The 26,556-nt window shown below is 39.0% G+C and overlaps 1 protein-coding gene across 1 annotated transcript in view; it reads left to right on the top strand.

Annotated features, from left to right (window-relative positions):
* The window catches only part of WASL (WASP like actin nucleation promoting factor), a 49,749-nt gene that overhangs the window by 640 nt on the left and 22,553 nt on the right, over positions 1 to 26,556 (top strand). Inside the window, exons 2-3 of the mRNA XM_071552514.1 lie at positions 24,729 to 24,863; positions 26,232 to 26,318. Coding sequence (XP_071408615.1) covers positions 24,729 to 24,863; positions 26,232 to 26,318 — 222 coding nt within the window. The remainder of the gene's footprint in view (positions 1 to 24,728; positions 24,864 to 26,231; positions 26,319 to 26,556) is intronic.

Genomic DNA, 26,556 nt, shown 5'->3' with positions numbered 1-26,556 from the left:
GGGCGTGTGAGGACAGCCCGGCCGGGCGCCGGGAAGTTGGGGCTGCGGAAGTTTCGTCCCGCTCCGCTGCCCCGTCCCAGGCCCCGCTGCCCGCCCCGAGCGTCGGGCCCGGCCTCGCTCCGTCCGCGGCCGCCTCGGATGCCCGAGTGGGTGCCGTCCTGCCGTGCCGCGCCTCGCTGTCCGGCGGTGGGAGCTCCCCCGCTGCAGCGACCCGAGCGCTGCGGGGAAACCGGCCAGGGAGCAGCCGCGGGTGCTCGGGGCCACAAGTCCCATGGCTCGACGAGACTGGGACGGGCCCCAGGTGCACCAGCGGTACAACAAAGCACTGTTGACGAAGTTGTAGGAAGGCTCGTATCAGCGCTAGGCCTGCCTTGGGTTTAGTCTGTACTTTGCGTAGTCTAAACAACAGGTTCGTGTACTCAAATGTGACTCAAATACTGCATCTTTTCCTGTTTTTATATATCAGTAAGTTTATTTTCAGAATACCTTCTTGCATGTTAATATAAAACTGTACTTATCTATATTAAAGAACTCCTAGAAGGTTTCAAAAGTTAACCACTTTCACTGGAAAACAGACAGCTTTAAAAAAAAAAACGTTACCTTTGAACAAAAAGGCTGTTTTTTGGAAGCCATTGAAAATTATGTCTTCTGACCATCTTCTGATGCTTTGTGTCTGGTATCTAAAATACTATTAGGCACTTGCTATAAAGCCATGGAGAGGTTTTCATGAACTTAAAACTGTGACTTAAAGGAGGATGTCCGTGTAGTCATAATGATTCCACATAACTCTTTGGACTTTGAAATGGCATTGTTGATCAAGCTGATTGTTGCAAGGGAAGCATAAGATGCAGTAACTGAACAGGAAGTGGAGTATTTACATTGGAGTAGATTAAATAAGATGCTGTAAGTTAAACATGTCAGAAGCATGTGTTTTGAAAGTATAGATTTGTAAAAAAACACCTTCAGTTAATTGAACTACTTTCAGGCACACATTTAATATCTTCAGCTTTTTTGCTAAAAAACAAAGCACGAATTTTTCTCTAAATATAAAAAGTAGTGCGTGAATTTGTGTTAGTTGATTTCCAGTTTGTTTTTCTACAACTTGGATTTTCTCATCAAGTGAACACACTTTTAATTTTTGTTATACTCAACTGTAACACTCACCTACTCAAGTTCTCAACTCCTCTGCACAAATAGTATGCTGAAAGCAGACTGGAGGTAAATATCTTCACACGATCTGGTTGTCATGCGATTTGTGGCAGGCTGCAGCTTTCCAGACGAGGCTTGCTGGAAACTACACATTCTTACAGTTTACTCTGAATGTTGGGTGGCTTTTCAATGACGTTCTAATTGTGGTCCATTCTTTTCCCTTTCCCCCCCAGTCCTATATGCTCTCTAAGTTAAGTATAGGCTTATCTTAATACAGTTGAGGATCTCTGCTCAGTCTTGAAGATTTGAGTATTGAAGCTCTAGAGATATTTAACCAGGCTTTTTTGGCTTACTGTGTGGCATGAGCCAGAAATTGAGAAACAAATTCAGATTGAACATCTCTGCCCCTTGGAGGGCAGTTTCTATCAGAGAAGTGGAATGAGCACCTGGAGGTGGTAACAGCTTTGGCTGTCTAACCTGAATCCACAATGTCACAGCCCAGTAGGACTCTTGGTACTCTTAACCTTCTAGCCTGACTCAAGAGTAACATGCTATGCTGATAAATATCTTTTTGCCATAATGTACATGATATTTGACATTTTCATATCCACGTTTGAATTACTCATTAGTGAAGTTTCAGACTGTAAATGCTGCTTTTAAAGGATGGAAAATATTGTGAGTTCTGTAGGATGCTGCATGGTTGCTTTCACATCAGCTGTGATGTTTGGGCTGCCTGTCTGCTACAGATGGTGTTTCTGTCACTGTGGGGCACAAAGAGGCTGCTGGATGTGATGTGCATCTGCCACATGGACATAATTTTAGGTTTTGTTTGAGTAGACCTTGTGTTTAGATCAGTACTATAACAAACAAACACCAGAGGAACAGCTGAGACACTATAAAACATGGTCCTAGATACCTTTTGTAGTAATAATTTTTGGAACTCTTGGATGGATGGCATAGTGCTGCTATCAGCCCTGAAGGGCTTGGTTAAGAAAGCATACACTGCTCTGGACCTGATTTATTTCAGTCTTTCTTTGACTCCCTTTCTGACTGATAACAAGGCAGCTACTTTGAAAGAACATTAAGGATTCAGCTACCTGATTTTTGTTCTATAGAAAATCAAAGGTATTTATCAAGTAGTGTAATTTCAGCTGAGCACTTAAAACTGATGAACTCCAAAACTGACGTAGTTACAATGGCATCTTAAGTAATGATGACTGATAAATACAAAAAATTACCTGGGAGTGGGGGAAGTGGTGAAGAGCCATCTCTCTGTGTGTTGCTGAGTTCATACCATTTTCCAGACTACTACTGTTAATTGGGAATCTCACTGCCCAGTAGGCAAGTGTCTAATTGATTTCCCCCCCCCCCCTTTTTACTCTCTTTTTTTCCCTGCACTTGCTGAGCTGTAAAATGTTTACCTGAATCCATAAGTAATTACAATACCTTTGCCCATGATAGATCAGGCTTTCAAAACCAAGCCACTGGCTGATAGTCAAAGCTGGAGCTATAGTTAATTAGACTGAAATATGAATCTAAATGTAGGTAGATATTGAGTGTAATGTAGCCCTTTAGGACTTAAATTGTTATGTAGGCAGGTAACTAATTTTCATTCAGATTTGTGACATTTGATAGGCTAGGTGTAAAATTTGGTATCTGTAGAAAGTTTTCGGTAACTGTTTTTTTATCCTAATGTAAAAATAAAATTCCATGTAAACTTACAGTAAGGTGAGCTATAAGATTACTTCAGTTCATATTAATGAAATATTTTGGAGGTTATGCCAGACTTGGAAGTTTTTACTTAAATCGGGTTAGTGACAAATCAGTTACTTTAAATTAGTTCTGAGGAATGAGTTTCATAAGAAAAAGCAAGTGCTGGATGTCCCATTAATTTGTAAAAAAGAAGTAACTTTTATAATTTTCATGATTAATACTGGTCAGAAATATCAGGGGTGAAAAACTAGTTTATTCTCTAGAAATAATTTTTTTGAGAAGCCTTAGGAAAGAAAACATGAGAAGTGTATACTTAATGGCATTAGAAGTAGGTCATACAGAGTATGGATATTTTATACTGGTTAGTAGTGGATCTCAACACATGAATAAGGTGTAATGAGTAAGACTGGGAATATATTGTTATTTGTAAGATCCTGCCATGGTTGATAGGGTAAACAGGAACTGCCCAAGAATGCAGAAAGAGAAGTGACACAGCAGTAAACTACGAAAACTGTTTTGGCTGCTTTTAAAGTGCATGTGACCAGAATAAGTTTGTATATCAGAGCCAAAGGACAAATTACAGTAATAGTTGAGATAAAACGTAATAATGTCCTGAATGGCAGTTATAGTTCTTAATTGATAAGAATTAAAGGTTTTATCAAGAAAGGACCAGTAAGATTACTTGTGCTCACGAAAACAGCATGAACTAAGACGTAAAAGTGGGCTACAGGTTTGAGTGATGAGCGACTTCGTGTCCGAGAAGTGTTGGGACTTCTCAGTTTGAGTTTAAGCTGCAGTCTGTACATTCAAGAAGGGTTGACATTGCAGTTTAAAAAAGGCTTATGTCCTGTACAGATAAGGAGAATTGAGTCATCAGCTGGGTGGTGATTCTCTCATCTTTGCTTTTGTTTTTAAATGAAATTTGGAAGAAGAAGACAGAGGAGAGGGCCTGGTGGAACAGAAGAGCATTGAGAGTTATGCCTGGATTTCTGTTGAGGTCTGTTTTGTTCTACAAAAGATGTGTAACATCTTCAGAAGCCTCACTGGTATCCACTAAAGTCAGCGCCCTAAACAACTTGTCAGAGATAATCTTCCGTTCTAGAGGGAATGGCACTGGGTTTTGACAGTTACTTTGAACCAGACCTGTGCCTCCAAAACTGATTTTCACAGTAACAGGTCATACATATCAGATTCTTCAGATCAAGTGGCTCAACCATCATCCTTATCATAAGGTGTTGCTCATGCTTGTTTTCCTCACAGCTTGCTATTAAGCTAAGGCAGTGAACTATGCTGTAAACACATTATTTACCCATGGATGAGAAATGTTTTGATACCACTTGTGAACCCTTTATTGCATTTCATAGCTATGTGTATTTGAGACAAAGCAACAATTTACAAAAAGATTTGGTTCAGGAGTAAGGGCCAGAAATTTAGATGTTAAAATCCCAATGTTGTCAGTAAACCTCACTGTCAGTTATCTAAATCTCCTATTCAACTTACTTTAAGATGAAAACTTGCAATTATCTGCTCAATTTCCACCTTTACTTTAGTGACTGTAGTAGTTACACGTTTCCTTACTGGTCTTGTACCTCATGTGCTAAACACATTTGTGTCTTGACATGCAGAATGAGTCCTTCTGCAGTCGGTGTGTAACTCCTGTGTAGCATTACGTGTTGCTAAATGGGAGGTGATGGAGTAAGATAGACCTGGAACAAGTGCCTCAGTCTCTTACGGCTTCAGTGCTCCTGCACTTCTCTTCTGAGCATCTTTGTAGGTATTTTCTCCATTTTTGAGGTAGTCAAGTGCCAAAAGTCTCAACATCGCTGCAGTTAATCAGCTGGTCAAGTGTACCACTCATGCTCCTGATAAGTGCTCTGGAATCCTAAAGTGTACATGCACAACAGTACAAAAACAATTTGTAGTCACAAGTTGTTGCATTTTAACTTACTGGTTCTTCACAGCTAAGAATCATCTTGAGGAATTTAGAAGAGGGCAAAGTTTTAATGTAGGATTCAGATGAACAGTCATGTTTTGACTTCCAAGATTTCCACCAACATGTCCAGATACCCCTTGCTTAGGAGAATACCCAAGGAAGAGGTGGTTTCATGGTAGAAGACAGAGTTTGTTATTTCATGCAAATATGTCAACATAAAGACTACTTTGTTCTTCCTCTAATGGAAGATTGATGTGATTTCTTGGCATTATCTGCTTGTAAATAGCTTTTTGAATTTGTTATCACAAGAACACTTGTGGTTATTTCTTCTGGGGTTCTCAAGGATGTAGTTTAGTATAAGCCAAATTTATAGCAAATAAAATGTGTAAGATCCATCTTAGACCATACAATTGCAGGGTAAAAACATGATAATGGAGAATGTTTTTATTTTAGATCTTAAATTTCTTCTTTTGAAGGAGTTCTGATACTTCTAAAGAGAAAACAGGTGATTTTTTCGCAGCATAACTTCTTATGACCCTTCTTACTCCCCTGTTGTCTCTAGTAGTGCCAGCATTAAGAACTCGTCTACTGCAGACATTAGTAGAGACTGCAGGTGACAGCAATGGCAGCAGTTGCTGAGTGTTGGAATGGGTGGAGTGAAGCATTGAAGTGATTTGCATAAGATGAGTGAGTGCGGCCTGGGAACTTGGCAGTAGTTCATTAACCAATGTGACTAAAGGCCCAGTTCTGTCATTGACGTTCTGTAGGGCAGAACCGTCTGCAGAGTAGATGGGGTTTCTGGAGCTTTCAAATGCTCAGTTTGCTGAGTAAGTTTGCTGTTGATGTAAAGTTGTGTGGTAGGATTTAAGGTGGCCTCTGTTGAGTGTGTTTCATAGGCTTGTCTCTTGAGGAATCTCCGTAGTACAGAAATAAAACTTAGTATAATACAGGAGACTTATGGTTTCATAACCTAATACCTAGATAATAAAATGTGTCATAGGCACTGGACAGAGGTACTTATAGGTCAGTTAGGGTACAATTTCCTCAAGAAAGGCTGACATTAGGTCTTAGTTGGGCACAGAGGGATTCTTTTTTTTTTTATTGGACAGTTTGTTTTCCTTGTAACAGTAAATAATGCCAAGTGGATTTAGTGAAACTAGAAGTGTGTCTTCATGAGAGGTTTTAAACAGCCCACTCTACCGAGACAGAACTCAGTTACTGTAGAAGGCAGTTCAGTTTCTCAAGGTATTTGCTTGGGTTCACTGACACACTGACTTCTGTGGCTTCCAGATAAGTTGTTCATGCCTGGATAAGCAATAAACTGGGAACAATAGGTGTGCAGTTACATTCAGGAACAGTTGCAGTTAAGTTTGAACATCCTGAAGTGTGCTGGGATTGTTACATGACAAGAGCAGCATTCTGGAAGGGCCAAGTGGAAAAAGACAAGATGCAATGCAAACAATCATAGGGGCATTTTCTTAGAAAGCTTCTCACTTGATTAATTCTTCAAATTTGGTAGTTGTTTTCTCAGATACCCTTGAGTTAAAGGTAAACAATTCTGCTGACACCTCTTTGTGCAGAGAATGACACTTTAAGCATCTCAGAATGCTTGTGTTAAGATATATGATTCTGGAATAAATTCATTAAATTAATTACTCAGTTCCTGTACACATAATGTTCTGTGGAGATAATCATTGCTGGCCAGGAAACTGCTGCTGCAAATCTCCACAATGTACTGACAGATTTGCAGATTGCAGCTTACCTTGGGCACTTGCTGTCATACATGTATCACCACCTTGGTGAGGCTGTTTGCCCTCTGCTGTTTATTTGGCTATTCTTTAAATCCTCACTCTTAAGGCAGCTTTTTTTCTTTTTCAGTTTTCTGAGAAACAGTGTTTCCAGTTCTCCAGTGTGTCTAGCTTAAAGCTGAAAGATCACACTAAGGCTTGCTAGTCAAGGTCATAAATGTTTCCATTTCTGTCAGACGATTTCACGCACCTTTTCCCCCTTCAGAATCTTATGTGTAAGTCAGACTTCCCCTGCATTCATCTCCTTTCCTTTCAGTGCGAATGTGTTATTTTGACTTCATCTCCCTTGTTAATTAGCCACTCTGCAGCATCAGAGTGATGTATGTGGTGAACTCGGATACGTTCCTGTATAAGCATGTTTTGTATGTGAAGGTGCTGTGCCTGCACTTCAAAAAACGTTGACCTAGCAAAAGAAAATGTGGCTTTTCTCTTTTTGAACAGCTAAGAAAACTGTTGTTTCATTATTTGAACTCTTAATTTTGCAAAGATAGGTCTTACCACTGGGACTGCAAACCCTTTAAAAAACTTGTTTTCTTCAGGTGTTACTGATGATGGCTTTCCCAAAAGTTAGCCAGCACTTGTTGAGATTAAATAACAAAGCCCAGTACTTTTCTTGCTGTCTCTTGTTGGAGAACAAGAACATTTGAAAATTGGAATTTGGCAGTAAATTGTAAATGCTTTCTCCTCCCTCAGGGTGACAGCCTAGAGATTTATTTATCTGTTGGTGATTTGTGGATAAGAAAAGAAATTAGTATTAATTTGTTGTGTTAATATTTTTCTGTGTTAGGGATAAAGTAAGAGATATTTTACAACCTCCTTGGTATGTGTTATAACAGAAGCAGTAATTTACTGACTTTAAAAGAATTTTAGTTTCTATGTAGAAAATAATGCTTTAAGATTTTTATGCAACCAATTGCTGTAAAGTTGGGAGTTACATTTCAGGAATAAATTTAACCACTATTTCTTTGGTAAGTCCTATCCTGCTGATGCGCTTTGAAGTCCTGCATGGTGATCTCTGTCCTCCAAATCTCATGTCTACACTTTTTTTTCAACTTCTCCTTATACTCTCTCATCACATGCATTTTTTCAGCAGGTTTTCTGTCCTGTTCCAGCAAAAGGGTTCCCTCTGTTTACTTCCTCTTTCCCCCTTGCACCCCATGTGCTTCCAGGATCTTCCTTTCTCCTTTCAGCCCCTGCATCCATAGTCTGCACAAAGATCTCCAGTTAGGACTGACTCTCCTCCTCAGTATTCTTCTCTCCACTCCGTTACTCCACCTGCTTATCAATTCCACAACTGCTTTGTTCTTGCTAATGAACTTTGTGTCTCATCAGACGTGTAGTCCTACCCATACCCAGTGCTGGGATAGACAGGGGTTGTATTTTTCTAACTCAGCGGAGCAACTGCGCAAGGAAAGAGACAGGAGAGGGGCCAGTCTCTGTGCCAGCCAGCTGTTTGCTGTGGACACAGTGCCTGCCCGTTACATATTTCTCAACTATTTCATCTTCACTGGCCCAAAGTTGTTGTTAATGTTGCTGTAGACAAGAGAACTTTTGATGGATGTGAGAGGGAGAAGCAAAACACAGAGAATGGTATTCCTCAGGCTTCTTGCATTGCTCCACTGCTGCTTCTCCAGGGAAGACCAGCCTCTCCAGTTCATAGCTGCTATATTAAGAAGCTGTATACTGGAAGATAGAGCTTCAGCAACTCTACAGGCTCAGATCTGAAACCACAGAACTGCTTAGTGCTGCTTCGAGTGAACTGTAAGTTATTTCCTGCTTCTCTAACCGTGTGACAGCTCTCTCTGAGCACAGCTAAGATGTGGTCATTCTTTGTAAGTAGACATTTTTTCCCTTTACTCCCCCTCAGTCAGCCAAAGCAAACAGAAACATCACTTGGCTTATGACACTAAATATACACAAAGGCATCCAAATAGGCTCCTCTCTGTAAAAGTGTGCTTGAGTTTTGTGGTTAACTGAAAAGAGGAAGAAAACTATGAACATCCTGTAGTGGTGTGTGTTCTGTTCAATACCACAGGCAAAAGCTTCCCCTTGCATTTGCAAAGAAGGAAGCAGTAGTTTCCAATAAATAAAACAAAAACCCCAATTTTTTTCTTTATTTGTTTTAGCTTGTAGTTAAGAGTATTTCGGGTATAAAACTCATAACTGGACATGCATTTATTAATGCTTGTATTTTTAATAACTTGAAAATTAACAGTTAAAAAATACAGGTTTGGGCTTAATTTTGTGCAGTGTTACGTCAACCAATATTTTTTGGCCATACAATAGGTGTTGTCATTTTGACCTTTCTTAACCAGTGTTTGCATTACACTGTGCTGTTAACGCTGTGCGCAGCCTGTGTAGCTAGAACTTTAAAACTGTACCAGGTTTTAAAGTATGACTGCAACAGGAAGTGCTGGTTGCACTTGATCTATAGAACTCACTAGTGATTCAACAAACCATTTATTTATTTAAAAAATATTTTAGTTTTGTCTTTAGGAGATTTGTCTGTATCATATTCAGGTGCCATCATTGCTGTACTTGAGAGACTAATAATACATCTGTATCTCTGCATAGAGCATGCTCTTCCTTGCTTTATTTCAAGCATCTACATGCAGTAAACTTGTAACTGTGTTACAGTTTTGCGTGGATTTGATGCTGAATATTTTGCTGGAATTTGTATATCTCACTCCATGTCATGGTTTTCACTTCATCTTCTTGTGTCTTGTAGGTGGTCTTTCTTTGAGACTTCAGTTCTTCATTGAGACTTTTTCTTAGCAGCCTCTTTGAGCATTTCTGGGCTTTTCTACCTGTAAACAACAAATCCTGTCTGTTTCTCTTCCCTCTGCTCATACTGTTTTGATGACATTTGCATATTGAACAAGTATTTGTGCTGCTGCTCCGTGTTTCACACTGTAACAGAGGAGTCCATCCCTCACTGTTGCCATACCTGTCTGGATCATCCCTCTATGTCCTCGATAACAGAACTGACAGGTTCAAAATGGGAGGTACACAGCATACGTTGAAGCTTGGTGGCAGAAGGATCCACCTTGTCCTTTTTCTCACCTTTTTTCTCACTGGTCTGTCAGCCAGCTGTGCTAACCCATTGATGCTAACAAACTTAAGCAAGGCAGTACCATGAACTCGGGCACTCCATGACTGTCCATGGTGTTCAGTTTGTTGGCATGCTTCCTGGGACAGGTTGGACTGATAGCAAGTAGTCGCCCAAATTAATACTGAGCGTGGGTTTGGGACTAGAATGGTGTAAACACAGTTCCTTATATATGGTGTGGATTGAGCCCACCCGATTTGTGTGGGTTTGGCAGGAGAGTTTGTTCATCTCTGCAGACGTGCTTTTTGCTATACCACTTGCCATTGTATCCAGAAAGTGGCCCTGGTCTTAGTAACTAATATTTGCACCACCAATGAAAGCTGTCAGGAGACAAAAGCAACTGCAGTGCTGGGGGGGGATGTGAACTGTCTGTTCTAGCATTGTCAGTAGCATGGACATTTCAGAGTAAGGGTCAGCCCTGCTGCTGTGCTCATAACTGTCTGCTTTAACATTAAGTCAAAGCCAGACCTGGTTTTCTTGACAGCAACAAAATTCAATATTGTCTTTCTGCTGCAAGAAGTCACTTTTGGAAACCTGAGGAAATGCAGTTGTCTAGAAGTTTCTAGCAAACAAAAGTGTGCCTGTGCATGTAACGACTTGCTGCAGTGGACAAATTATTGAGTGTATCTGATACTGATATTGTGAACACAAGCTCATAAGGTTCCTGATCATCTCCAATTTCAGAGGAAAAAAATTATATTTTGTGAGGGGACGTGACTAACTTATATCTGTGCTTCTACAAACTGCTTTAGGTGCAGCAAGGATGACCTTAAAGGCTGCTGCATTTCCTTAACTTCACTTCTTGGTTACAGAGTGCTGACCTACCAAAAAAGCACTTATTCCTTTCTAGAGCTTTCTTTTCTGATGAGTAGTTTGTAAGTAATTTAAGAACAGTTCTGTGCATCTTCAGAGACTCCAGGGATGTCCTCGATTCTCCTGGAATCTTACCTGAAGCTGCATTTTGGAGTGTTTTAGCATTGTTTTTTCAGTTCAAATACAACAATTTGTTTTCCAGTTGAGCTCCAGAGGCAGTTTTAGAGTGTGGAGTGTAATTAATCATAGTTTAATCATCACATACTCAACCTGTTCTGGTATCTCACCTTAGTCCTTGGTTCTGTCTGGTATGTAAAGGTACAAGCTCAGGAACCTTTTCGGTTCTGTCTTCTATTTCCACTAGATCTGTTCGATAGTGTTTACGTGCCTCAGTGCTGTAGACACTTCCCTGAAGTTTTTTTTTTATAATTTTCCCCCCCTTAGTGTTTAGTGATTCCCTCTTTCTTCTCAAGCCTTATTTTTTCCCCAGTGTTTCTTTTATAAGTCAGTATGGGCAGAAACTGGTACCCTGGTGATGCTTAGTGCTGTACAAGAAGTTCTCTCTCACAGCAGGTAGCATATGCTTCAGACCAGAGGGGAGACAAGAATCCATCACAGATTTAGAAGCGGATTGCTTTTAGTCTTTCTTGCAGGATGGTGGCTTGCATGTCCATTCTGGCTGCAGTAATGACTAGCAGTGAAATGATGCAGTACCGATATCCATGTGGCTGGAAATAACTTCTCCAAGGTCACCATGTAAAAACAGTGTCACTATGATGCAAGTTTGAATTAGCAAACTTGTTACATAGTTGGCTTGTTCCAAATAAACAAACGAACCATAAATATGGAAGTCTGCTGTGCATCATCAAGGCTGTTGTTTTCCTTTCAGATGCTTTGGGCACCTTATTAAGTGCAGCATAGTGCCCTGGTTTGTCAGAGTAACCTACTCCTGAAGTGAGCTGATAGACATGTCACTTCTTTGAGGAGGACTGTCATGTTCATTGCAGAACTGAAGGTTTTACGCAGGGATGGGCAGATTTAGAGCTCATAGTTCAACATCAGAGCATAAAACTCTCGAGTTGTGTATCATATTGCACATCACATGGTAGATGGCAGTGGCTTCCTTCTGAAGGATGCCCTTCTGAATAACAAGTGTTCAATGGGATAATTCCATCAATGAGGCTGGCTAGCCTTCAATTTTTTCTATAAATCTGCTTCATTTTCTGTAAATAGTCCACGTACTCAGGAGTGGATGCTGGACTATCAGGAAAGGATTTTATTTTTTTCCCCTCCAGGCTCACTCAAGGTCCAGCTGTGTTACTGGCACACTCCATCACCATCTCCCTGCAGAAAGTGTTTGTATACCACAGTGGTGAAGCTTCTGGCAGTTTAACTCCTAGGTCTTTTGAGGACCCAGTTATACAGACTTTATTCTGATGTTTATAAAATCAACCATACTGGACTTCTAGCAGCCTAGTAAGACATTGCTATTACGTAGGTCCCACTCCTGTGATAGTTTCTCCCAGGAGATTGAGAGACTACCCTGTTTCTGTACTCACGTCAAGTCTTTTGAGTAGGGCATGATTGTTGTCGAACTCTTGTTTTAATCAGGTAATCAGCTTGTTTTTTCCTAACTGTATACTTTCATACACTCAACATCAAGAACTTTCTGTTTCTGTGCTAATAGATTGAGGTTTTTCAGGTGCTCAGAGCAATCAGTGTAGTTAGTTAATCATAAAGGAAGGAAATATCCATAAAAATCAGGAAAACCAATGTCTGCTTAGAGTCATAGAGTTATAACTTGCATGAGTGCCCTTACAGAGGAATAGCTCATTTCCAAAGGTGTTATACATCTGAAAAAAAAAATCAGTATGTCATTAATAACTTTTGTTTTCTGTTTTAGTGATTAGGACTAGCATCAGTGCACATTTTTTATGTTAGTGTGGTGTAATAATATACCTTGTGATTTTATACTGTCATAAAAACACTGTAACTTCTCATTGCATAAGTGGAGGTTTTCAGAAAAGCGATAAACACTTGACTTGACAGTAAAGCTGTTGCCAGTTGTCCCAAGCAGCAAGAACCAGTGACACTGATCATGTTCACCTCTGTCAGCTCCTGAACAGACTTGGAGACTTGCAGAATAGTTCAAAACTGAAGCATGGAATATTTTGGCTCAGCTTTCTGTATTTTGCTAATTCAGACAAAACGAGTAAGGGTCGGTTTCAGACCTAATGTTTGTTTTAAATGTTCTTTGAAACAACTGGCTTTTATCCTAAGAGTTTTTAAAATATCTTAAACTATTGTTTTCATGTTAATTATATTGGTGTGACTTTATGGATTGTAAACTCTTATACTGGTCTAATAAATATTGATTTTCTTTATTGTAAGCTTTTTTCTCACACAAGATCTAGTACTACTGCAGTACAGTTGTAGTAGAGTGAAATAATTTTTATATTACCTGTAAATTTAGGTAGGTACATACTTTTAACTTTTCATGTAGCATGTATGTTATTGCTGCTGAACAATATTCACAAATTATGAAGAGGAACATAACAGTTATGGAGAGCTAATTAGCTCCAAATGAGGATGAGGATGCTTTTGTTCAGATCCATCCAAACATATGAATATTTAAGGATTAGAGACTGAGAACAATATCACTGCCCCTTTGTTCCTCATTTCTGCCTGTGGTCACTGGACATGGATACCAAAGTGTTGATTGCAGTGGAAAAATGCATCCTGCTGACCTCTTTCTACAATGTTTTTGTTGTATAAGCACACACTTCATCATTAACTGTAAATAAGTAGATTCTTTACAGTTTTTTCACTTCTGGTGGTGCTCAGCAGAGCAGGCAGTCTCGTGATAAGTAACATTCTGGCACATTAAGAACTTAGGAGAAGAAAAATTTTGGCTTCAGGGAAGAAGCTTTCCCATTCAGCAGCCCTCTGTGCATTTATTTCTAGATACTGGGTGGTAAGTTCAGAAAGGAAGATGTCAACTCTGTTGTTAATATCTGAGTTTCAAAACTGTTAATCTGAATTTACTTAAGTCCTATCTTGGCAGACCTCAATTGTACTAATTTCTTTTTTCACCCTGAAAGTTGAATATTGCTAGCTCAGCAATTCCTTTCCTTAAGGTTTGCCATTTTTCCCCATCAATAAACTGCGCTCAGATATTGCCTTTGTACTACTCAGATAATCAAGGAGGAGAGTGTAACAGAAACATAAATGGTGCAGGCAGGCTTCTCTTAAGTAGCAGAATTGGAAGGTTTGCAATATCTGACCTGAGAGTTTAAACAGAAATCTTGAACTGCAGAGGCCAAGCTACAGTGACATTTTCAGCTCTTAGCGGAGCTTAAGAGACCAAATAACAACACCAAAAGCTAAAATAAACTATCTTAGCATTTTTCTATGTATGCTTAATCCTTTGTAAAAGAGTTTAGATGTATGGGATGATGAGATTGCCCTTATTGAAGGGCCGTGTCAGAATTAGGGTAGTGTTCCTGGTTTTCAAAACAACTTCCCTTTTTTCTTTTTTGGTGCGTTGTCTCATGGGTTTTTTTCAGTCTTTACATACTGAGATTTCAGGAGTTGCTGTTGCTCGAGGGTTACCACAGAACAGACCACTGAGAAATGCAAAGTAGGTGGGACATTTTGAGGTATGTGCTTTGTACTCTTTATTCTTCTGCCTTAAGAATCAAGTGTTAAATATACTGCTTAAAAATTATGATGGTGACTTACAGAAGCGTTAGTAATTTTGTTATGAAGAATTTGAAGCCATAGTTTGTCTAAAATGGAAATGTGTGATTGAAATCTTAAGCCTGAGATCTGCATAGAACTGGCCATGTAACACCACCATTTTGTGACACTGCTTCCTGCTAAAGTTTGTTTGCACATGGGTGAATTTAAGTGGCTTTTGGCCTCCACAGCACGTTTGTAAATGCAGCGCTGGTACTTCCAAAGGCGGAACTACTATCAGGCAGTGACAATTAAAACTATTTTAGCTGTAATAAATGTCACTTTACTCAAGGGGCATCCCCCATGGTAAAACAGTATCTCCATTTCCTCCTCTGAAACACCCAACAGTGACCAGGCTGTCAGGTATTAATTAATGTTCATTCACTGGGGAGAAAAATAACCCTAGTGATGTGGAAATTAACCTGTCTTAACCTTTCCTGTTAGCAGAGAAAATGTGGACATGCCTATCCAACACCCCCTAAAAATAATTTTTTTTCTGTCCGTGGCAGTTTAATACTTTTTTCTTCATCTTACAGAGGGAGATGTCTGTATGTCCATGTTACAGATGAGGAAACTGAGGCATGGGGGAGAAATAAATGCAAACATCATGCAACTGGCTGTTGCCAGAACTAAATTAAAATCAGCAGTCTCAGGCATTCAGCTGATGTCTAGTGTTTTATCCCTGTAGTAAGCTGTGAATATGGCCAAGGATCATAAAGCTAACACATCCTCATGCCTTTTTTTCCCCTCATAGGATATCTACTCTTTAAGACTTGTCGCTAGGATTAACTTCATTCAGAGCAGACTCAGATGATTGTATGTAAAAAAAAATCTTATGTGCAGTTATGTTTCCTTGTATGTGACTTGAATTGCCATAACTGTTCTGTTCAAATGAGCTGCTGAAGGAGGAATTAATGCATGTTGAATTGTGGCACGGTGAAAGTGTGAGGTGGGGTTGCATCTCTAAGTACCTTTATGTAAGTGGATTGAGTCTGATTTACAGGACGGGACACAAGTTGTATACACAATCGCAAGTCCAGTTGTGGACTATTATTCAAAGAGGTTTTACTTTTAATAGCCTTTTCTCATATTTGTTAATATTTTGAAGGGAGTTCTTTGTTTTATGTTGGCATGAAATTTATGTGTTCTTATAAAACAGTTCTTTTCTTTTAAAACAATCTAGCTGTTTTATTTCAGTCCTGTCAGTATCAGAAGTCAAAATTCTGTAATATTTTCTGTCTTCAAGTGTAAAGATCATGAGTAAAGTTCACCTAAACATAATCTCTGCAAAGCAAATATTAGTTTTAAAAATTTTTTAAAAATCTGGACCTGAAAGTACCAATAGATGCTGAATAGCATTTTTAAGGGCTCATTAATGAGTGTTCCAGAGCTGGGATAATTCATGAATTCCTGAGATTTATGCTTCACATCCTTTCTTTAATCAATTAAAATGTTGTTTCAAAAGATTTTTTACCTGTGAACTTTATGATACATACACCATGAAGTGGGTCAATAAGGAACTAGTGGTTCTAACTCTTAAAAAATGAGTCTGAGTTCTAATTTTTTTTCTAAAAGCACTCTCATAGGTTCAAAAAATGGGTATGAGAATCTACTTCTAAGAACTTGCATTAACTAAGGAACTAGTCTAGCATCTAGAAAAATGTTACTGTGTAGAGAATGTAATGATTAGTAAAGGCTGAAGAGAGAGTACCTGAGGTCAAGACGGGGGGTTGCTGGTAGAAGAGTTGAGGGAAAGGAGCTGGTTTTCCTTATAGCTGAATAGGCTGTGAACAGGGCAAAACAGTTGCGAGCTCTAGTGTAATCCCATGTGTTGGATGAAACTCATGATTCTTGACTTGAATCTGTATGGCTTGAAATCCCAATCTGCAGTTTCTGTCTATGACCATGAAACACGGTTTTGAAAACTGATTTATCTACGTATCTGTATAATGCTCTAGTTGTGTACAGATCATCCTAGTCTTGAGAATCTTGCTAAAGTTGATCAAAAGTAGACTTGAACGTTTCATCTGAAAATTCCCTGAGCTTTGGAAAGGAACACAGTCATATATTTCTTGAGTCTTAATGTGTCTTGGGAGGCTGGAGATGGGAATGGAACTGCAAAACAAAATGTCTTCCTTTTGTAGTGAGAACTATGTGTATATCTTCAACTACAGAACACAAATAACTGCCTTGCCATGTGTCTGCTGCTTTCTGGCCTGCCAAGGCTTCAGGAGCATTAAGCTGGGAGGTGCAGCTCAGTGAGGTGCACAGTGATGCTCTGCAAGTAAACAGGAAGTGACGGCGTTCAGCTTGCTCATCAGCTGAAACCTCAGGTTGTGTATGTCAGCTGGTAAATGATCTGCTAAGCTGAGATGGCTGGAATGTTGTAATCTGCAGCGTGCTTGTGGTTATGGTTATGTCATATCTCAGGAAGGCTGAAGTCTTCCATCTGTTGTCCTGAACTGAGGTTGTAGGATTTAAAAATATCTTTATGCTGTGTCTGATAAAAACATGTATCTCTTAATCATACACTCTTTGATTTGGTTTTAGATGTTATGCTGTTTACCCACATCTAATTGTCCGTCTTCTGTGATCCACTGTTGAGCAATAAGTGTTTTGAATAGAAGTTGGCCAGCTCTAACTTAACTGGGGGTTCTGGGACTTACTGGAAATGTAAATGAACTTGTATCTGAAGACACTCCATAAAATGTGGATTAGGAGTGAAGGATCTTTTTACTGGACAACTGCAGACTTAAGTCCAGACAAGCATTTTTATGACTTAGATTTGTTAAACTGCAGTCACTTGTTTCATCCCTTTTTTGCTGTAGCATCACTTAATGATCCTCTGGTATATTGTCCACATCAGTAAAACATCTTCAGTGAGGGTATTGCAGCTGATTTGTGTGCTCATCAGGGCACAGGAGAGGCAGGGAATCTGTTCTTGGATAGTAACTATTTTTTTTTAATTAGTTTGGTATCTTGATTCCTTAGATGTTTTAAGCCGTATGTTGTGTGGAACTGTCTTTTAACTTAATGTTTCAAAAATTATAGGAAATACCTGAAGTGGCTTTTTGCTATTTCTGAAAAACTTCCTTTCTTTCTTCTCCCTTCAAACTTCCTTTTTTCCTTCTCCCTTCAAATAAGAACAGGCAGCATCTCTTAAACAGTGGCTTTATTCTTAATAGCCTAACTTTGTTGTATAGGTGGAAAAAAACCCCTAATTTCTTAGGATCTATACATACTGAATTGAAAAGCAAACTTTAAAGTTGAACACTGTTGGTGACTGTAGCAAATATAATTTCATGAACAGTAGAACTGGTAAGGCCTTAGTGTCTTTAGCTGAGTGATTTTTCAACTTGTACCACATAAAGCTTTACTGATGTGATTGGGTGTTTACAAAAGGCTCTCATGTCAGTTCTGTGAAAAATTATGAATTCTTGCTTTAGTTTTCCTATTTGTGGAGGAATCAGTCTGTCTATTGAAAATAATGTCCTGTAAATGACATTAAAAGGAGAAGATTGTTTCCAGCTGCTTAACTTACTGAAATCTGCCACCAAACTTCTGAAGTTATATATGTGTCTTCTGTCTATGGGAAACTAGTTCAAAGTCATGTTGGTAACATCTGAAGATAGATTTTTTCAATACATAATTGTCTTTAAATATAAGATTATTAGTAATTTGTTAAATACATCTTTATGTGCTGTAATAGCTTTGAAAGTTCAAGTAATCACAGTTTATCCAAAGTACAAATAAAGTAGTATGCAAATCCCCAGTGGATGAATGCTGTCATATGTTACCCATTTGTGAAGCTTCTGATGTGAAAACACAAATTACAAACCAGTCTGAGAGCTGCAAAAATCTAACTTAACTTCATAGTCACAATTTTGGGGAGTCCTTGAAGAGTATTTTTAGCTACAGAAAAGTGTGTGTGCATGTGTGCTATCATGACAGTATCATCACACTTCCTTTGTACAAGACACAGTAACCATAAGTAGCCTGATACACTGTTCTGAGGGGGAAAGCCAAAAAAGACAGTTGGATGCATCTGTTGTACTTTGTCCTCTGTAATCTTTGCAATCCTTCAGGTGAAAGTGTCAGCAGTAAGCAAAAGCTATCCAGGGCTAATAAACCCTGTGGATTCTGAACCTAATCAAACTCACTCTTCTAAGTTTCTGTGAAAATGCTAGGAAATATTTTTTCTACTGTAGCAAATGCCTCTGCTACTTAAGACATTGGAATTGTTAGGGAAACATAACTTGCATGTTGTTTATGTGGCCTAATTAGTTAGGGATCATTTCAATAGTGGCAGGCTTAGTCAGTTCATTTAAAATCACTACTGGAGGAGATTGCAGTGCATGCCTTCTGTAGGATTTTATGGGGGAGAGAACATTCACCCTGGAAGTGGGTTATCAGTCCTTCCTAGCAGGAAGGGAACACACTGTTCCCACATGGTAGGAGACTCCTCAATGCCAAGAAAAAAAGCTACATTTTCTCTTGAAACAGGACCACTGTGCAGAAGGGAAATTAAACACCTAGGAAGAGCAAGTAGATCTTGATTGTGTAGGACATCAAAGCCTTCCTTTGAGAAAGGGGTGAAAGTTCTGGTGCCTGGTCCCTGCAGCAGGTTTTATGTTTCTGTATTAAGTGGTAAGATAAAATTCATAGCTGTGTTGAGGATTACAGAAACGATTTTGGAAACTCCATATATTTATGCCTCAGACATTATGCCTGAAGATAAGGCGTTCGCAGAACAGGGAGGTCTTATCACTATCTTAATTCCAGTTTTGTTTGCTTTGAATAATGTGAATTTATTAACATACTGACATTTAAAAGTGTAATTGTTTAAACATAAGGCTTTTTGAGAAAAATGAAGATTTCAATTAGTGTGTCTGATTGATTGGTCAGTGCTATATTTTGGTTGGGTTTGTTTTCTTCAGAATATTTGTAATCTGAAGAAAGAAATGTCAGTCCCTGAATTCTGTCTAATTGCCTAATTTTCTGTGAATAAGTCTTGATTTTCGGTGGAGTGTGTTCTCACTTCTGCTTCTTGTTTTTCTCATTCATGAATCTTAATTAGTGTCCATATCTTGTTCCATGACTCAGATAATATTCGGCTATTAGAGATTGCCTTGGTACTGAAGCTTCCTGTCCTTCTTGAGGTCAAGATTAGAGTTAGACCTCACTAAGCATTTTCCACAGTGAAGTGGTGCTTGTGATGTTGGCATGCCTGTGTTCCTGAGCCCTGCTCTCTGAGGAAAACTATTACCATTGTTTTAATGTCAATGAGTAGCAACAGTTCTTTATGCTTGAACAGTCACCCTGGAAGCGAACTGAGGACTCTCTTCCTGGTCTTGTACCAACGAAGGAGTGGAGTGCATGACCCAGGAGCTCCCAGCATCACCTGGTCAGGCTTCAACATGTTGGCCAAGCCATAATGAGGATTTTCACCATAGATTGTCTTAAAGAAGACCTGCCATGGGTACTTTCTCACCAGCTGTAGTATTGATTAGGACAACATTTCCAGATACCTGCTTTGAGGGAAAGACAATAGAAATACTGATTTCTAGTCTTACAGCCTGCCAACAACTATTCGCCATAGCTTCCCCCCAACACACACATAAAAATGTAAGAGTAGCTGTTGTGTTCACTATGACTTTCAGGCCCAAAGTCCTCAGACTGACTTTGAGAAGAAGCTACACGCATTGTATGTTTGTTTTCAAGAAGTTACTCTGTTCAGAAACAACTGCTACTACTTGCATTCTTACATTACCAGGCAAAGTCTTCTTTTTTCCCGGTTTTATTTGTAAAACACTTCCAGGGTCTGGGAAGGATAACTCAAAAAAAAGCAAGACTGTCATGTGCAATTAACTTACGTATGCAGGGTTCTGCACCTCTGTGGGGAGGAAAACTTGACTCTTAAAACTGGGAAAAGATTGAAAATTACTGCTAGTATCTTCAGTAGCACTGTCAACATGTAACACATACTGAACCATTAGAGAAATACATGAAACTTAGTTGCATTTTTACAAGCTTTAAAATAGGAGTGATTATGCACTATAACAGATTCCCTAGAGCTGATTTTGCAGCCCTTAACTGGACGGGACCTTGAACAACTTAAACTGCAGGCTTTTAATTACCCTTGCTGTGAGTAGGAGGTTGGCCTGGAAGACTTAAAGAGGTCACATCCAACCAAAGTCATTTTATGAGTCTTTGATCTTTGCACCACAAGCTGTTGTCAGCTGTACATGAACACTACAAAAACCTTCCAATGGACCTGGCTTTCTCTTCTGGTGTAGACTGAGGTGGCAGAACGTCATCTTACAGCCTTCATCTTGCTGCTCCTCTTTGTTGTGACTTTTGGCCCACTATGTTTTAATGTCTGTCAGCCCTAAGTCATCTATTGTGATGACTCTTTCTTGTAATGAGATGTGCCCCTGTCTGTGTTGGCTCACTTCACTGTTCTTTGAGAAACACTGAGTTACAGCAAGTTATTAACTTGACAGGCCACTGCAGCAAATGTTCACACCAGAAGCTGATCAAAGTACAGGCTATCTGCTGCCCAGTTGGAAACTGTCAGTGGCTGCTGTGGTCACATTCTACTAATGTGTGATGACTAGTTGTAGCTACGTTTTGCAGGCAGGTGTCTTCATGAGCCTTTTGTTGGCACCACTTATTCTCTGGTATGTGTGTCGAAGGGTAAGACCAGCTCTGCCAGTGAAACAGCCAGTGTACAGCTGACAGCATCAGACATAACTGCTTCATAGCTCATCAGCTTGAGTGGTGTGACAAATCCCTTGAATCAATAGCATGTCCTCCAGCTGGAGGTTGAGTGTGGAAAAAATAAAGGGAGCTGAGGGGAGTTGGTTTTCAACTCCATGGCCCATCAGTTCTTGGTGGGCTACCTTACTTCTTTCCCCTATGCACCTTTTCCAAATATACAGTTGTATGAAAAGGACACAGTCTCCTCACCAAAACTGTTAAGAAGGCAGTCGTGACAACTTCAAAATCCTCTTCCTGAAAATACAGTAATAACTTTAGGTATTAAATAACAAAGTAACTTACTTTATCTGAGAAAAAAGTGAACTCATTATATTGGATCAGTGGTGTGATCTACTCTGAAGAAGTCTTTACATATAGTTTTAAAGAACCCATACTTGTAAATGCTGTTTTCTCTTCAAGAATGCTATGAGGAACTGAGCTGACAGTGAATGCTCACTCAGAAAATGCAGTAGAATACTCAAATTATGGCATTTGTGTAAATGTTCTCAGATGCTGCAATTGTGCAACGGAGTTGAATTTTTTAATTGAATTTATGTGACTAGGATTCATAACGAATAGCTTGAAGAGATGAAGTTTATGGTTCATATATTTTCTCAAGTTGTAAATTTTGCTGATAAGTCTGTAAATTTCCAAAGGGTGTGGATGATTAAATAGTTTTACCCCCTGTCTTCCAAAAGCTGAATAGCAGAAAACCCTGCACCCATGCTCCACATAATGAAAATGAGCAGCGGGTGAAGTCAAAGGAGTTGGATTTTATTGTCCTTCCACTGTGATAAAAATAAACCCTGTATTTTTTTCCTGTACTGCCCTTTTAATAAAAAATCATGAGTGATGTAATAGCATAGTTTGTCAATTGTATGTTCTAACATGTGAAAACCTCATTGCAGTTTGCAACACTAGGAATTTGTACAATAATAATGAGTAAGTTAAAATGTAATTGAACTCTAAACTTGGTAGACCTCAAAACAACACCTACTTTAGATTGAGTGAAATTGTCTCTAACTTGTAAATCAAGCTCCACTCATTGGGTAACCAAGTGATTATAAAGAATGAGGGCACATTTTGTGTAATATTCTTCCCGTGGGGTAGGTGGTGGCTCAAGATTTCATACATTGTCATCATCGAGTTATGTCAGTTACTGGTTTACCCAGACAATCCAGTTGGTGCTTTTGCTGTTATATATGATAGAAAACAAGGCATAGGGAACCCTGTCTCGACACAGATCACTGTCTCCTGTGCTTTAAATTTAAGTTGCATTATTCCTGCCAAGATCACCCAGCTCTGTGGGTAGTCCTGTTGAGTTGAGGTTAGTGGAGCTAGATTGCTTTTGAAGGGCTTGAGAAGGTTTCCTGCACAGGTAGTGAGGTAGTTGCTGTGGTTGAATGTTAACTGTAGAATGGCCCACCTTCGCTCTGTTGTATGTTCTTATGTTTACAACATACAAGAATGAAGATGATATTGACAAAATAAAGAAAAAAGGGAGTGTTAGAGAAGAAATTTTGAACAAATTCTGGCCGGCTGTGCCCAAAATTAAGATATTCCCTGTTGCAACATAGAGGGAAAAATGACATCTCTTAGCTGACATTAAGTTGCAAGTATAACTGTTTTGTAGTTTTAGTGTGGCTAATTCCCAAGTCCCCTTTTTACTCATCTGACAAGTGCAGTTATGATTAAATTATTCATATTATTCTGTAGATTATAAGGAAAAAAATTTTACACCACACTTAGTCGCCTCCTCAAATGCTCTACAACTACAGAGTGCGCTTTTCATCAGACAAACGTGCTTTAACTTTTTCCATAGTTTACTAGAAAGATTAGTAGTGATTCTGACAACTTCTGAAGATGTGGTTGCAAAGAGGCACAGAATTGTATCTTGATTTGTGAAAGTTAACATCACTGTTCTTGGGCAAAAGTTGTACAGCTTCCTCAAGTTGCAGCTTTCAGTCTGGCTATGTTACTTTGACTCTTAAAAAAACTTCAAATTTTGTTAAAATAAAAGAATCCAATGAAACTTAAATTATTCTTGTGGGTTTTTTAATCCAGTTGAAAAGTGTGACTGTGGTGATAATGATATTTAGTAGATAACATTAAAATGCAACAAGACATGCCTGCATTCTAGATGTCTACTGTTTTGGCAAGTAGTCAAATTCATGAAGGTTAAGTAATCCTTTTTGAGCAGGTAGGGAAAATCTAACATGGAGCCCATTACTTAGATTAGGTGTGATTCATTCAGAAAGTGCATGGAACTATAGCAGATCTCTGAAAACATCTGCTTAATATTTCACAGCGAAAAAGGAACTGAAACGGTCTTTGACTGACAGTGAATTAGAGAACGAAACAGAAAACTGTTATTGTGGCCTTATTTTGAAAAGCTAACAAACTGGATTCATAGAGGATGAGTCTCATCACCAGTCAAAGAAAGATGTAGTAGGACTAGTTGAGATCCATGTAAGAGTGACAAGGGTAATTAAAGTGTAGGACAATTTTTTTTCTTGATAAAAGAATGACTTAAGACCAGTGTCACTTCCTAAACAGGAGAGAACTTAAAGGGCAAAGAGCAAATATCTATAAAAGCATGTGCAAGAAGCCACTGTGAAGCCATTAACACTACCTCCTGGTGCAGGAATACAAAGGGACAGTCAACTGGAACTAGTAGGTGGCAAACATCTAGATAAAAGTGGCTAACTATTCAGACAGTGCATAAGTGAACTGTGAAGTTTGATCATGTCTGGTGTTGTGGAGCTCAGAAGTTCACATGACTTTGAAGAGTGATTAGACAAATTTCACAAAGGAAAAATTCTGTATGTGCTGTAAAACACATGGTGGCTCTGGGAGCTTCGAGCCCCAGCCTGGCAGTTGCTGGGGTTCTGCTTTCATAATTATAATGGTGGACTCTTGTGTTACTGCCCAGGCATCTGGTGCTGCTGGAGAGGAGATCCTAGGCTAGCCAGGCTCTGGTCTGTCACATTACAGAGCACCTAAGGTTATGTCCATATGACTTGGCTGCTAAATAAATATTCTTCAAGGCCTTTGCTTCTCCCTCCCCTCATAGCACTCCTAAAGTAGGACATACATGTACTAGAAAATGTGCTAAGGAATATTGCCAGTGACTGAAGCAATCTGGTGTGGAATAATCTCTGATTAAAATCTCTTAGTTTGAAAACAGGACAACTTCAAGTTGCCAATTGGGAATCAGCCTAGCTCATGTGAATTCGCAAACCATGCCCAAGAATTTTAGAGTTTTCTAGTTGGCAAGGTTAAAATTGTGCCAGAGACCACTGGAATGATTAAGCAATGTAGGCAGTTGCATTGCAGTACCCAGGAGTGTCTCCAGGCCCTGTGTAATTCACAGTTCCCAGCTTATGTTTCTATCCATTTTGAAGTACTGAACAGGAAGAATTTCCCTGCACTTCTGTGTGACCAGTGCAGTTACTGGTCTGCTTCTTACAGGCAAAAACCTTTTTTTTGATTTTTGTGAACAAGAACAAAAAGTTCCATTGGGTTCTTGAATAGAAGTAAAAATCTAAAGCATAGGAGTCATTTGAACGTTATTGTATTATCATGTGAGAAATCAGCAAAGTTGCTGCCTGGAACAAGGAATAGAATTAAGAGATTTTTTGGTAAAAGATCTATTGTAGAATTTATGATTTTTACCTTAAGAGTAATAGCTACCATTTTTTTCTAGACGATGTCTTCAGCAGTTGTTCAGATCTATGCAGCAGATCGCAATGCCGTGTGGTCAAAGAAGTGCTGTGGCGTAGCTTGCCTTGTAAAGGACAATCCACAGAGGTCATATTTTATCAGAATATTTGACATTAAGGTAAGCATTCTTTTTTTCCCCCTCCCAGATTCTTTAAGCTTGGTTGTATTCATTCTTCATTTTTAATTCAGTGAGTGTTGGTTGTCGTAGCTACAAACTCATAGAAATTCTCAAGTGAATATTGTGCTTTAAGTGGTGCAATTACAATGCCTATTAATAGGCAAGTGCAACTTTCTCAGGTATTCTAAATTTAAACAATTCCATAGTAATGTTTTATGGATGAAATAAATATCAGACTCAATTTTCTCACAGCTCTCAGAATCTGTCCTCTGCAGATCTGATTAGTCAAATTAGTGGAAGTTGCATAGTGTTACTGATGGATAGCCGTCGAAATTCTAGTGGGTGTCACTACTTTGAATGGTTTAAAAAAAATAGGTGCTGTCTTCTGTATGGGTAGAAACTTCTTGATCTTTTTGATCAGTGTGTTGATGCATGTGAAACCTGCAGTACAAACAAGTTGAGCATTTTGGCTTTTTTGGGGTTTATTGGTGCCTTTTTTTTCATTCCCCCTCTCACAATATATACACTCATTCTGAAGATCAGTGTCCCATTATAATGTTCACCCAGGCCAGTGGGAACTGAGAGATGAAGTGTCCAAGAAGTGTTTTCATAACAAAAATGATGCTGAGAAACATTAAGTCCTACTGACTGTGCTGAGACTTTGGAAAGGTTCCCATTATCAGTGCCACCAGGAACAGCTGTCAGCCTTCAGTGCTTGAAGCCTCTCAGATTTGTTCAGGATTGCCAGTTGGCACTTGTGTTTGACTTTGCAATTTTGTCACTTGCAAACTTAGTGAGAAACCTCTTTCTTGGGTGCTGAACTATAGTGTCACTTAAGTACATGAAACTTCTTAAAAAGGTGAGATTTTTGTTCTAGGTTACATGTTTTCAAGTCAAGGATGAGATAAGAACAGGAGACTGGAAGCCTCCAATTATTGCCACTGCTGTTTTGTCACAAAATATTCTGATTTGGAAGGGACCCACAACTCTTAAGTGAATGGCCCATACGGGGATCAAACCCATGACCTTAGTGTTGGCACCATTGTCAATCAACTGAGCTTCCTATGACTGGTCACTGTTACTGCTCCCAGTATCACTGTTGCAGGATTGTAGAACTTAAAGGATGTTTATTGAAAACATCCGGGAATTTGAAGAGAACGCAGTGACCCAATGGAATAGGCTTTCACAGCTTTTCCATAAGCTCCAATGTATTTGGATTTTGATTGAGATCATTCTTTGGGTTAATAGCAAGGAAGATGCTTAACACCATACTGCATCCAATTCTTAATAGGTTCTATTGTGAAAGAAATGAAACTCTACAATTTCATTTGAAGTTTTTCAGTCTTTTTGTTTCTTTCTTCTTTTCAGGATGGGAAATTATTGTGGGAGCAGGAGCTGTACAATAACTTTGTATATAATAGTCCTAGAGGATATTTTCATACCTTTGCTGGAGATGTGAGTCTTAATGTCTTTAAATACCTATTTTAAAGTACCTTTGGTTTACCTTCTTTTAATGTAACTGAGGTTATGAATTCATTCTGTAAATTATTTATAAAAGTAGAATATTACCTGTGCTCCTTGAAGCTTTTTAAACTTATTTATAAAGGGCATTATTTCTGGTATCTCAATTAGAATATTTAATTCATAGTACGGAATCAGAAAATGTGGTTCTTTCTTTTCAACTTTCTTTAAT

This window comes from Pithys albifrons, chromosome 3 (assembly GCF_047495875.1).
Source record: "Pithys albifrons albifrons isolate INPA30051 chromosome 3, PitAlb_v1, whole genome shotgun sequence".
Taxonomy (NCBI): domain Eukaryota; kingdom Metazoa; phylum Chordata; class Aves; order Passeriformes; family Thamnophilidae; genus Pithys; species Pithys albifrons.
The sequence above is the reverse complement of the archived record's forward strand: the minus strand, read 5'-3'. Positions and strand labels throughout refer to the sequence as shown.